General features: G+C 49.1%; 1 protein-coding gene across 8 annotated transcripts in view; it reads left to right on the top strand.

The window, feature by feature from the left end:
* The window catches only part of LOC115612645 (zinc finger protein 185-like), a 35,708-nt gene that overhangs the window by 20,897 nt on the left and 1,694 nt on the right, over positions 1–13,117 (top strand). For 4 of the 8 annotated variants that reach the window (XM_030497191.1, XM_030497187.1, XM_030497188.1 and 1 more), the window contains 17 exons: positions 537–620; positions 826–870; positions 1,205–1,309; positions 1,924–2,007; positions 2,493–2,594; positions 3,094–3,192; positions 3,622–3,735; positions 4,261–4,341; positions 4,541–4,639; positions 5,106–5,261; positions 6,470–6,583; positions 6,839–6,934; positions 8,081–8,185; positions 9,601–9,669; positions 11,212–11,292; positions 11,637–11,739; positions 12,227–12,325. In XM_030497191.1, the coding sequence (XP_030353051.1) occupies positions 537–620; positions 826–870; positions 1,205–1,309; positions 1,924–2,007; positions 2,493–2,594; positions 3,094–3,192; positions 3,622–3,735; positions 4,261–4,341; positions 4,541–4,639; positions 5,106–5,261; positions 6,470–6,583; positions 6,839–6,934; positions 8,081–8,185; positions 9,601–9,669; positions 11,212–11,292; positions 11,637–11,739; positions 12,227–12,325 (1,636 nt within the window). Of the gene's footprint in view, positions 1–536; positions 621–825; positions 871–1,204; positions 1,310–1,923; positions 2,008–2,492; positions 2,595–3,093; positions 3,193–3,621; positions 3,736–4,260; positions 4,342–4,540; positions 4,640–5,105; positions 5,262–6,469; positions 6,584–6,838; positions 6,935–8,080; positions 8,186–9,600; positions 9,670–11,186; positions 11,293–11,636; positions 11,740–12,226; positions 12,326–13,117 lie in introns of those variants that run through there. The other 4 variants (XM_030497190.1, XR_003993105.1, XM_030497192.1 and 1 more) reach the window with 4 other exon arrangements.

The raw sequence follows: 13,117 nt of genomic DNA, 5'->3' as shown, positions 1-13,117 counted from the left end.
TCTAGACTGAAGCAGGCAGTTGTAAGCGTGGCCTCACCTTTTGTTCTGTTGGGCTTAAGCAGCTGCAGAAGGCTTGGATTGACCAAATGAGTTTCTGTAGCATAGACAGTTAATTGCTGTCCACCTCCATCAGTGAAAATAAAGGTAGAAATGTCCCCAGACTGGTACCAACAGCTGAAGCAGAGTCTGGAGTGCTTGAGAAAAGGTAGAGGCTGGACTATTGTCATGGTCCTTCAGCTGAGGCCTGTAAATATATCTGTGTATGTCATTGCAGGGACAGGCTGATGACAAGGCACTCATTGTGCCTGGGGTCATTTGGGTCACATAACTGCTCCTAATTGTGAGGCAGAAATTAGAGGCTGCCTCATTACTGAAGCCACCTAAAACTGGAGAGGGAGTAATTGAGGGAAGGAAGGAGACAGATGCACAGCTTGAGAGGTCTGAGGGGGTGAAAGATGGGTGTAGGTAGACTCTTCTAGTATGGTGCAGTATAAATGCTGTCAGGGCATCTCTCACTGGCATTTTCCTTTTTCTAGTGACAAACCTCTGAAGGAAAAGTCCGAGCCATTCCCATGGGATGAACGGGCCCCCAGAGCAACTGTGGTTTCCACGAATGGAAGGTAGACCTGGGGTGAAATTCCATCACTGACTTGCAATTTCCCAAAGTTTCATGCCATTTTACCTGTAGAAATACACTGAGGAACATCTCTGGGAAGTTTTAGGTTTTTCCTCTCCTCTCGTTTATTAAATGCAGAAGAAAATCATTGTAGAACATCACAAACCAAACCAAAGGTGCTTTCTAAAGTTGGCGTCTCTCCTTTTCAGTTACCCTGAACACACAGAAGCCAACAATGGATTTTACCCACCAAAGTGAGTGTAAACCTACTAACAGTGTAAAAATAACCTTTTCTCCTCAATTTTGGAGTGAGAAGGGTCTTCTGCTGACATGGTACTCCCTAACAAACGTGTTCTGGGAGCAGCACTTGCAAAGGGGGCTGGACCTGTTCCACCAGCTCAAAATGGGCTGAGATTTTCTAGCTCTTTTGCTTGCAATATTGAGAGTTGGTTGGTTTTATGTCTCTGCCCTTCAGGTCTGCTGCAGGAGCTTTACCAAGCTCAGCAGGAAGGAGAAAATAATGTGTTTGAGACAGGAAAATCTGATGTTTGCTTCCTTCTGTGACCCACGACTCTCTTCTCTTGCCAGCTCCAACTCTGGTTGCAGGGACGTTGCTGCAGATGCCACAGACAAGCTGCACCTCCAGTATGAGACCTCTCACCACCTGGATGATGCAAAGTCTGAACCTGCAAGGTCAGGGCCTGCTGCTGGTTCTCACAGTGCTGGTCACAGAGGGAAGATGTTGGGGGGAGAATAAGTAACTTGTCTGGCATAGAGCTGGAAACAGAATCCAAATGGGGCACCAAAGCAAGGGGAGGCAGAAAATCCTGGGTGGTCACTGTTACACATCCATTACTTTGGGACTTGACTCCATGTATTTGCTTACCAAAAGACTTGAGGTGAGCAAATGATGTCTTCAGACCTCCTAACTGAGGTGAGGAGGATCACAGGGCTCCCACTTGGATAAATCCCGAGACCTAGAGCTGCTGCTAGTAATGCAGGAATATCTTCTCTGATGTTACTCCTGTTGTACTTCATCCCAGGTGCATGATCCTGTAGGAGGCTGGAAAAGTCTTGTATCCAGCCAAGACGTGTGTGAAGTGAAGCCTACAAGCTGCATTAGTTCCACCAAAAGCCTCTATTCTCCTTGATCAGAGATAGTGAAAATATGTTTTTCTGAAGGAAAATCAGTTCTCTAAGAGAATAGCTCCTGTTTTCTGGTGCCATGTGAAGTGCAATGCTGTGATTTCACACAAGTGCCCTCGAAGCCTTTGGCAAGCTGTAGATTCCTTCCTTTTTTCTGACAGGTCTAGCTCGCACTCTGATGTCCCAATTCCTCCTACTGAGAGAGCCCCTGTGCACCTGGAGGACACAGACTATTCCTTCAAAAGGTAAGAGCGGGGTACATTTAGTGTGTGAGTACTACTGAGGATTACCAGACATCTGAATGGGCAGGCACAGAAAGAGACTTCTTTTCACAGCTCTTGTCCCTGGGGTGGAGGCAGCTGAGGCTTAAAGCACAGCTTGCAAAATAAACCAAGAGGTTTGTGTTGTATCCCTCCTCCATCTTCTCTGATAGAAACCAAGCAGCCCCACTCCAGCTTTTTCCCTCCTCGTGGTGCTCGTGCTTGGTGGGGTTCAGTTGGTACCTCCTCATTCACTGATAATCCAGTGAAGTGCTGCAGGGGCAGCAGGGAGCTGAAAGGCAGCTGAAAGACACTGAAATGCAACTATAGTCTAAATATGGTCCCTAGAGACAAGTCCTGGTGGGGCAGTGAATGGTACAGACTGACACAGGCCTTGCCTGGTGAGTAGATAGTGTGAGGATTCATGTGCCAGCTGTTAAAGGTGCCATGGGCCTTTCTTTGCTTATCAGATCTGTCCTGGGCTACAAGGAGAGAAGCAGCAGCACCCAAGAGAGCAGATACACGAGTCCTGAGGCCCCAGCATGCAGCAAACCATACTGGAATGAAGCGATGTAAGGAGCTGGGGTGCAAGGGGAGGTGAAGCTGTGTGGAGGGGTATCACTGGATACACTCAGTGAGTGAGTGTGGCTATGAAAAGAACCCTTTGGAATACTGGACAAGGAGGAATGTTTCAAATTCAGCCTTAGGTCTTATCAGGCACTGGACCAGATGTGATGCCTGGCTTGGCAAACACCACCTGATGTAGGATAGAGCCACAGTAAATAATCTGATACCCTGCAGCTCTGCTTTCATGCTAGAAGAAAACATAGTTTGGGCTGGTATTTTAAAGAGCTGATTTCAGCATGTGAAAATGTTGCTGCTTGACCATTGAATCCCAAGCAGTTAAGGAGAGCCTCGTGCTGTGCTGAAGTCAGTGCTTCACTGTGCTGGGTACAGCTTAGCCCTTGGAACCAAAGCTTCATGACTTTCTTCCTTCTCAGTGTGCACTGAACTGAGCTTTCAGGTGTTTGTGCCTGGCAGCTACGAGAGGAGTTTCTTTCCCTTTGCCAGGTCTTCCCAAGATTTCCAAGAAGGGAACACCTCTAGGGAAAGGGGGCATGAGAGCACGAGGGCTGTGGATGACCACAAACCAGAGCTGATCCAAGAAGGGTGAGTGGTCAGCAGGAACCCACACTTCATAATTCTTCATGTCTTCATCTGTTCCTGATGTAACTGAGACCAACTGCCCAGGGATCTCAGCAAGTACTCTCCAAGCACTTAGGAATGCTGCAGAATCATGCATAAGTGTGTCTTGAGGTGACAGAAGCATCTGTCAGTCCAGGGAGTTCTCACACGAGTGCTTTTTCCTGTGCCTAATGTTTTCCTTCTGCAACAGTCTTGGATGCAAAGCCTTTAGCTGCAACCTGCAAACTAGAATGTGATTTGTAAGCATGATTCCCATCAGATCTGGTACCTGGGCAGTTTGGAATAGCTCTGGCCAAACCGTGTCTCCTGCTCCCTGCCTGATGGCTCCTGCCTAGGGAGTGGATGTCCACCCATTTTTATCTCCAGTGCCTTAAGCATAGATCTTTCTTTTAGGTATTCAGACTCAACCAACCATACTGAGAAGGGACAAGAACCTGCTGCCCATACTGTCCACATGGAGCCTCCCAGGTCGAGGGAACACACTGACCATGAACTCAGCATGACTAGGTAAGGAATCAGGTAGCTAAATGTAGTTTTGATGCAGGAATCCAAGCCAGTGCCAGATTTCGTACAGGGCATCAGTATTCCCAGAGGAACAGAAAAATAGAAAAATCAAACAAACTTCTCCTTGGATTAATGTGGGCATAGGTAAGTCCAAGGTGGCTCTGCAGTGGGGTTATCTAGTGGATACTGTGATGGTACTCAAGTGAGGCCAGGTCATGTTCTCATCAGTGTGAAATGTAACAGAGGTACAGGATAACCCATAATGGTCATAACTAAATGACCAGAATTCAACTGTCAAGTTGGAAAGAGGAACAGGTAAGTGATGCTCATCAGGAGCTTTATTTTTCACCTTTATTTTTTTAAGGCTTCTTTATTTTCCCTCTTTTTTCCACACCTCTTGGATTATCCAGCATATTCCCATGCGGGGACATTGCACTTTCCTGGAGGGCAGGGGCTGCAGCTGCATGCTATAGTAACTCTATGCACAGTGGCACCCCTCCAGACTGTAATGATCTCCTGTCTTGGCAGGTCCAGCTCTCTGCCTAGAGAAAGCAGCATCACTGCTCCAGAGGCCCCATGTGGAAATGAACCTGAGCCACCCCGGGAAAGGTACGGAGTCAGGGATCAGGCATGCTTTATGGCTGTCTCCTACATCCTGTGTTCTCCCTCTTGCTCTGTTCTGCTCAGTTCTTGGCTAGACAATTCAGAAACCAACACAGCCATGTGTGTCACTGTGTTTACTCACCACAGTGGACAGGTTGAGACACAAGTGCTAAAGCTTCTAACAGGCTTTTTCCTCCCTGACCAGGATCACTCCAGCTTGGGAAGAACAAACCTGCCCCACCACAGACAGTCACCATGAGAGCCTGGGAGACTGGAGGCACAATGAGCCTGACCAGGCAGCCAGGTACTGTGGGGCTGTTCCTTTGTTTCTCCCCATCAGTGGCTCTCAAATCCTCATCCTTCACCATTCCTGGTTCTTGATACAAACCTGGCTGAAACCCTGGGCCTGTGTGCATTTGCCCAGCATTTGCTAATCAAATGATGCTGACAAAAGGAATGTTGTTGGGTTTAGGATTCCACACACATACAGCTGTTCATATTTCATTTCAGATAACAAATCAACTTAGATGACTGCTGAATCTTGCAGCATCTCATTGTGCTGGGAATTCAGCTCGTGTATGTGAGGGGAAGTAGGACAGACCTCTGTGTTTCCCTTGGCCTTAAGCACCTCCAACAGCATTATGTCCCAGGTTTTCCTTGTTGCCAGTGAAAAGAGGCATGATCCAGCCTCAGCAAATTCTGAACACTTGTGTGAGCTGTTCTAGCAAATAGTCATTGGCTTTATGGTCAAATTGGTTCTAATTCTTCAGCAGGTCCAACTTCAGCTCAGAGAGTGCTCTCAGTGGCAATGAGACCCAGCAGCCTGTGCTACTGTACATGGACCGCCAGCCCTTTAGCACCAGCATGTCAGCACCTAGTCACAGGATACCATCCTATGTGGACAGCCAAGCCTTCAGCACCAGAAGGTAAGGGCCTAGGGACGGGGTGCAGAGACAGGGAACGCTGCTGGCACAGAAATATGTGCCAGAAACTCTGGTCCAGGTTGCATGATTTTGTTCCCAGAGGGAGCAACAGTACTGGCAGGTCTCACAACACATGGAACAGCATCATTCTTGGACCTGATCGGCTGAAGAAGGGATTCAGGAGATCCAAGCTGATAATTGCTCTGTAATACCAGAGAGTTCTTGGCAGGTTGTGCTCAGATCACCTACCCAAAGCATGGAAACCTGACAGATGTGTAGAAACCACATCTGCTTCTCCTCTGTAACTGCAGAGCAGTTCAGGAGCAGTCCGATTGTTATTTCTCATGACCCTCAATGACATAAGAGAGAAATTGTACACTTAAAACTACTATTTACATTGGTGTCTACATTCATATGATCTGAATGCCACCGACACCTCTTCCAGCATTTTTCAGTTGGTGTCACAACGCTCTCACTTGCTTTGGGAGGCATTTGAGACTGGGACTAGTAAAACCAGGACAGATCTTCATTGTATTTCATAGCCTGATGTCACCCTTGGCACTGTGTGATGCTGACACGTCTCTGCAGTGCAGGAACCTCACACTTCACTCCTGACTCCTGCCCTCGAGTTTATATCAGAGACCAAACGCATGTCTTGCCCAGAGCAGGGTTTTCTCATCTTACGATGATCCCAGTCTGTCCCTCTTTCTCTCTTTCATGCAGCATTGATTCTCAGGGGTTTTCAGCATTGTTGAACATTAAGTTATACAGTTGCCTGAAGCTTTAATCAGGATCAAATTGCTCATATACAATATAAACATAATCTGTGCCCCAGGGCACCTGCAAGAAAGGGAATGACACTAAGCCCTAAGCTCATTTTCTCTGCTGAAAGAGCCTGAGCTCTGCCCATAGGTTAAAGCCATTCCCCTGATGATTTCTTCCTTGGAAAAGGGAAAATGCTCAGGCCTGACACTGGATGGGTCAGCTGTCAGTATCTCACACATGTGGGTGGTGCAGGGGTTAGGTTTTGAGCCTGCTTTCCTAGCCCCAGAGCTTTGTGTGCACCCTGCAGGTGCAGAACCAGCACTGGTGAAATGGGCAGAGCAGAGGCAGGATGCACCACGGTGGTGGTTGTGGGACAAACACTACTTGGCCACTGTGGGGACTCCAGGGTCTACAAGGGTAATCAAGGCTTTGTGTTTCCTTACCAGACCTACCCCAGAATATGAAGGGAGAGGTTATGATGAGAGCAGCAGCCCAAGGAACAGCAGATACGACAGTGCCAGTGCCAGAGGGCTCTGCGACTTCAACCCCATGGCTGGGCGGTAAGAGGGCAAAGTGGGGGGATCCAGGCTTCTTAACCCAAAGAACACCCCACTGCTACGTTCACTCACTATCTGGAGTGTCCCAGCCCACCTCCTTGGATCTAAGCATATGCAGTGAGGAGCTGTTTGCGTGGATGGCTGTGGTGTGGGGGTGATTTTGATGCTAAGCAGGGAGACATTTAGCCAAGATTCTCTTGTGAGGATCCCACACGTGCTCAAGTTCAGTGCTTGAGATTGTGTCACTTCCTTTTATAGCTACGACTCCCTTCCCAGAGACACCACCATGTCCATTTCCCAGAGAAGCCACAGGGTGCCGTTCTACATGGACAGCTTAAACTGTAACAGCGCCAGGTAAATGGGCAGTCTGCGTGGTTGTGAGGGAAACCTCCGCAAAACTGTGGTAGAAGAGAAGCTAGGAAGCAAAGCCAAGAGCTGAGAGAGAGATGAGTGGTTTCCAGGGAGTGGATGTGTGATCTGGAGGCACAGAACTACTCTTAAACCATTCCTAGCAAAAGCCACCAGCACAGGGTCTGTGATACATCCATCTCTGGAAACTTTTCACCATGTGAGGTGCCAGAACAGAGGGACAGGAGAATGAAGGGCTGTTCCTGGCTGCCCTCCCTTGACCAGAAACTGGCCTTTGCAGAGGCTACAGGGAAAAAGAGAGCTAAAACCAAAGTGAGATGTCGAGAGAGAGGATCACTGTCTCCAGAATGTCAGTGATTAAATGAACTGGTTGCAGAGCATGGCTGTTGGAAGGTGTAGGAGGTATCCAGTACAGAATACCATTACCCTGGGCTTTCTGCACTCCTTCATGGCAGTGTCAGTCCATCCACATGCATCTCACACTGTGTGGAGGCACTGGCTTAGCTCTGAGGTTGGGTCTGTAAAGGGGAGTACGTTGTGGGTGTGAGCAGGAGGCACAAGATCCTTGGATAGCCTAGGGCTGGCTCCAGGCAAGATCAGCTTCACCCCTCCAAGGCAAACTCAACAGGTCTCACTGAGTGGACAGGCAGAGCTGTTGTCCAAAGGCATTTTAGTAGCCACCTTTTCCCTTCTGCAGCTTCTGAAATTACTAAATTGGGGATGGTTATGCTGGGGATAATTATACTGGACTATGGCCAATTCATCCCCATCTCCTCCTCTCCTGCAGTATGTTGTGTGCCATTTCTCTCCATAGCTGCTCCCCTTCAGGCTTCATCATTCACTTAAGGCTGTGCTGGTTTAAAGATCTTGTTTGATCTTTTCTCTCACAGCCCTATAAATGGGACTTTTCCAAATCACTTCTCCAGGGAAGCAGTCCTGTTATGTAGCTTTAAAAAGAGAAAGGAGCCTTTTTGGTCAGTGATAGAGATGAATCCATCTGTATGATTAAGGGCTGTAATACTGCATCTTCCCAACCTACCTTCCCAGTGGTCAGTCTTTCCTTGGCTGCCAGCTGGGATCATGTCACAGCTCATGTCCCCAGTGCCCACAGACTTCTCTCTCTCTTGCCAGGCTTCTCTCCAGTTCCACCGAGAGGATCTGTGCTCCAAACACTGCCTCACCACACAACAGCCCAGCATTGGCCTCAGGGTACCAGCCCGACTCCAGCACTGCTGCGTAAGGATCAGTGGGTTGTGATGCCCCTGCTGCAATAGAGGTTTGGTGAACACCAGCCAAGCTTTGCTGCTCTGCGCCACGGGACACTTCTCAGCCACTTCTGGCTATAAGAGCATAGACAGAGCCACCCAAAAGGGGAGATGGGCTGGGTGCTTGTCTCCAGGTGCCCTTTTATAGAGACCAGGATGTAGCTCACTGTGTGAGTTGTGTCTCTTTAGCGTGGCAAAATCACAAATCCTCCATAACACATTGTAGCTGGAAGGATGTGATGGAGCTCCTCAGGCCATACACACTCATCACAGGTGTGGGGCTCTCGCAAGACTCTCTGTCTTCTTGTGAGCAATCTACAGCAAGTGGAGCCATGGACTTCAGTGGGGTGGGTGCAGGACCCTGATCTGTGGTGTGTTAGAGAAGATAGTGCCCCAGCACAGCGCAATGGTCAGCTCAGGGCTGTGTTCTGGGATTTGTGGTCTCCACAGGCTCCTCCTCAGAGGTGAAAACCACTATCCAGTTTTCAGCAATTTAGAGAGGGGTTTCAGGGCAGTGAGAGGTCAGTAGAGGCTTTGGTGGGCAATATTTGGGTCCTGCAGCCTTGCTGCAGCTGCATATTTCAACACCCATCTGAGCAGGAGACTCATCTGAAACACTTTATATGGGAAGTGTCTATTCTAAGTTACAAAAAAAAGCTTTTCTTTCCTTTCTTTAGCTGTGCCATGGCTTAGTTTGCTCATGTAAGGAGAGAGGATTAATCAAAGCTTATAGGGAACAACCAAAATGCACCATGGAGAAAGAGGCTGATTAGTTCATTTCATGGCTGGAGGAAGAGCTGGTGGGCACTGTGTCTCCCTTCGATCTGCAACAGAGCCACAGACAGACAGATGGGGGCATGTCATTTTGAAATCAGAATTGTAAATAGGGAGGAATATGCAAGAAAGGGCAGCTCTGTAAGCTAAGCCATCCCCAAAGCAAGCCAGCAGCAATTGAGAATGGATGACAACGCTGGAGATACTCCAGTGACAGCCACAGTGAGCAGTGCTGTGCCAGCAGAGCTTTACTGTTAACGGGCAGAACCACGAGCTCTCTAAATACTTATTGTCTGCGTAATCCTGACATGGTTTGGAAAAGACTTATCCTTGCAAAACCGGGGATAACTGGATGAAAGGGTTGTAGTATCCATCCCATTCTTTGTAATTAACTTGATTTGTTTCGGTGGGTTAATTACAGGGTTCTATTAGGTGTTATTTAGCAACAAGGCTTGATATTTAGTATTTATTCAAGAATAACAGCTTCTCGCTCCGTGCCTTTTCATGCACGTGATGTGTCCAAGGGCACACATGTGGCCCTTTGCTCTGTCTCTCATTAGCTCCAGTCTTTTCTAATGCAAATGTTTCTCGTTGTGTTTCCATCCTTCCTAGAAAAGGGGTCCTCTTTGTGAAGGAGTATGTGAACAGCAGCGAGTTATCGGCCTCCCCGTGCTATGGCAGGTATGAGAGTGTCCACATCAGTCATGTGTCAACATACATGTGCAGAGCAACAGCGTATGCCTTTGCCAGCTCACACCCCCTGAGCAAGCTCACAGTTAGTGCTGTGTCAGCGGGAGTGGATTAGCCCCGGAGGGATGATTGCATGGGGTGGGCAGGGAATGCTGCTCTGGGGACCTCACCCTGCTGTCAGTCCTGTTGTGGAGACAGGAGGACGTCTGTCTCCTGACTCCAAGTGGAGGGATAACACCCCCCCCCAAAGTGAGCCAGCCTCTAGGGTGAGAGACAGGATGAAAACATGTCGCTGCAGTGTTTTAGGCTGCATATTCGGCAGTGTCAGGCATCACTGTGCGTTTATACACATAAGCAAATGATTGGAATTGCTGAGAAAAATGTGGAGGTGGAGGGTTGACACTTAAAAAAAGTTATTTATGAGTTAGAACAAGTTAAAAGCTGCCATTTTCAAGCTTAAATCTCCAGTCTTTTGTATTCTGCTCAAAGGTATCTGTGTAAAGCTGCTCCAGATTAACACCAATGTGACCAAGAGCAGAAGGTGGCTGCGTGTACCTCGGGCTTACCCTGACGTGGCAGGCAGTTAACACCCAGCTCAATGCCTCCCTGCTGGCATTTGTCCTCGCAGTGCTGTGCTGGCATTACTGTGGTAGCTGATGACAGGCTCCATAAATCTCCAGCCTTTCCTGTAGGCTGGCAAAGCAGATGTCAGCAGCCAAAGATCAGCGTGTTGCTGCAGCGCCTGAAACACCACAGGCAAACAGAACAGAGAGGGAACACTCAGCTGGGTGAGACTGAGGGTGTGTTTTGTGCCTCGTCCTAGTAGGTCAGGATTTGGGAGTGTGGTAAGCAGTGAAATAGCTGCTGTTTGTAGGGTCCATATGTAAACATCAGGACCCTGGTGAGGCCAGAGAGGTTTCCCTGATGAGTATATCAGAGGCAGGATTTCACAGGTTGCCCACCCAGCCAGAGCAGGATTTTGTCACTCTCATCCCATTTTGCCAGTGGAAAGCAGGGAGCAGCAGGATCTTTCCCTTTGCACTGGCATGGTTGTTAGAGCTTCTCAGCCCCCTCTGAGCTGCATTTGACAGACCCTTGTGTAGGACTCTGAGCACTGACTCCCTGATGTCCTCTGCTCCTGGGGAGGGTGCCAGGGTGGGCCACCCTGCAGGGCACGCTGCTGTGCCACCTCCCTTGGCCTCAGGCTTAAAGGGGCTGGTTTCAGGGTGCATCCCCCCATTTCCCAGCCATGCTGCCCACATCCTGCCTCTCCCTGGGGGGACAGCAGCAGCCAGATGCATCTCCCAGTGCTCTGAAGTGCAGCATGAATCCAGCAAAGGTGGAGATGCTGCTGCTGACAGCCCCACTCCCTCTCTATTAGGGAAATGCCTTCTAGGACGGACCAATGTCCTCTCTAAGGAGCAGGCAGCTGGGATGTTGCACTTAGGGCTTTAGATTAATGATTAATGGCTCCATCTGAGATGCTTTTCCCTTCTATCACTGCCAAGTGCTGATACTTCCTTCTGTCTCCAGTGGCAGCCTTGTGGATATGAGTGATTTGGAGAGAGCAACCTACAGCCACCACCGCTACCTGTCCAGTGCTCCCCTGCAGAGGTAGGACACTACGGGGCTGCCTTGGGGGTTTCAGCAAACTCTTAAGCACAAATGGTTTTAAGGTTATGCTTTGTCAGAATACTGGTATGGGTTTGGTGAAATAACAGAGTGAAGTGTAAATGATGTTTGGAAAATATACTGACATTAAGCTCTGTATTGCCCTGGTGGTGTCCCTGGGTTAACACATGTCGCTCTGTACTGTCACTTGATGCAGTCAGACACGGGTAGGAGCAGGCAGCTCATGGGGGGGAGTGGTGCTGGTGGTAGATAAGGAGCCTCTGCTACCAGTGCTGGGCCTGGAACCAGCTTGTGTTACAGGAATTCACACTTCTGTTCCCTCACAGGTCCAGTGAACCCGTTTGCAGCTACTGCAGCCGAGAGATCCGAGACTGCCCCAAGATCATAATAGAGCATCTTAACATCTGCTGCCATGAATACTGCTTCAGGGTAAAAACACTCCTTAGCTACCGACTGCCTTCTGTGTGCTGCCGTGAAATGGGGTGGTGGGGGTTGGAATCTGGGTGTTAAAATCTCTCCTCAGACTTTGAGTCGTGTATATATAGTGTGTGCCAAATGCTTGCATCCACACTGGGACAAAAAAAGACGTGTTGGTTGTGTCCCCAAAAGTTTTGTAGTTCCTCACATAAATGTGTACTAGACTAAGGAGAATTCTTTAGTGTCCTTTGGTAGAGCAGCAGCACCCTTTACCCTTTTTCCTCATGTCCCCAGCCTTGTGTGTTGCTTTGTGGCCTTTGTGCCCCAGTGCAGGTCTTGCTGCATCTCAAACCTTGCAGAGTTTACAAGTCAGTGGAAATGGCAAGTGCGGGAGGGGGAAGCCTGCAGTGGCATTAATCTGCTGTAGAGAAGTTCAGCCCCTGTCCTTCCTGCACGGTGCTTTGGTTACTGTCTGACCACCTGGTTTTCCTTTTGGCAGTGTGGAATTTGCCACAGAGCAATGGGAGATCTTCTGGATAAAATATTCATCCACCGGGACATTGTCCACTGTGACAAGTGCTATGAGAAGCTCTTCTAGGTGAGTGCCCTGGGCAGTGTCAGCACACATGGTTGGATGAGCAAGCTCTGGAGTTCTCTGACTGAAGAGCATTTAACCCCCCCAGTTACTGAGTGACCCATACAGGGATTTTCCTGTGGCTTTGCAGTGGGAAGCAGTGACTGCTGTTGCAGAATTAGCTGGAAACATTTTAGAGCTGATCCCAGGGGCCTCAGTTAGAGCCAGGCTCTCTGGCCATCGTGTGGTAAACAGGCTGTGTCAGCTTCATGTGGGGAGACAAGCAGAGGGCAGGCTCCAGTGATGAGAGAAACCGTCCCTCAGAGGTGGAGGGTCCTCTTGGAAGGTAATTAGAGGTTCCCCCTCCATCCTGGGCTAACCTGGAGCAGGCTGCGTGCTGTTTGCAGCCAGAACATTCCTCCAGCAAGAAGGCAGCACCAGATGCAGTTACTCCTTTACATAAAAATCCTTTGAGATGAAAGGGATCCACTGGGAAAACCAGAGAGTTGTATGCTCTGCTGAGAGACCAGCGAGGGAGTAGGTGGGATATGGGTTTGTCTGTTTATCTGGATGGGGCAGGAGCCACCACAGTGGCAACCAGAAATGCTGCTGCTGCACTGGGGTTGTAAAAAGAGGCCTCATGGTGGAAGGGAGGAGGAAGAGAGGGGCACCTGCCTCACTGTATGTGCAGTGGCTTTGTTTGCCTCTTACTGCAGTGACCTGCCAGCCCTTTTCATCCTGTTCCTGCTTTGCTGCTCTCTGTAATGCAGTGTTGTGTGTGGTACCCAGTGCCTGTCCTCACCTGGTGTTTATGTG

The sequence above is a fragment of the Strigops habroptila genome, chromosome 9 (assembly GCF_004027225.2).
Source record: "Strigops habroptila isolate Jane chromosome 9, bStrHab1.2.pri, whole genome shotgun sequence".
Lineage (NCBI taxonomy): Eukaryota > Metazoa > Chordata > Aves > Psittaciformes > Psittacidae > Strigops > Strigops habroptila.
Note: the sequence above shows the minus strand (reverse complement) of the source record. Positions and strands in the feature narration are given on the sequence as shown.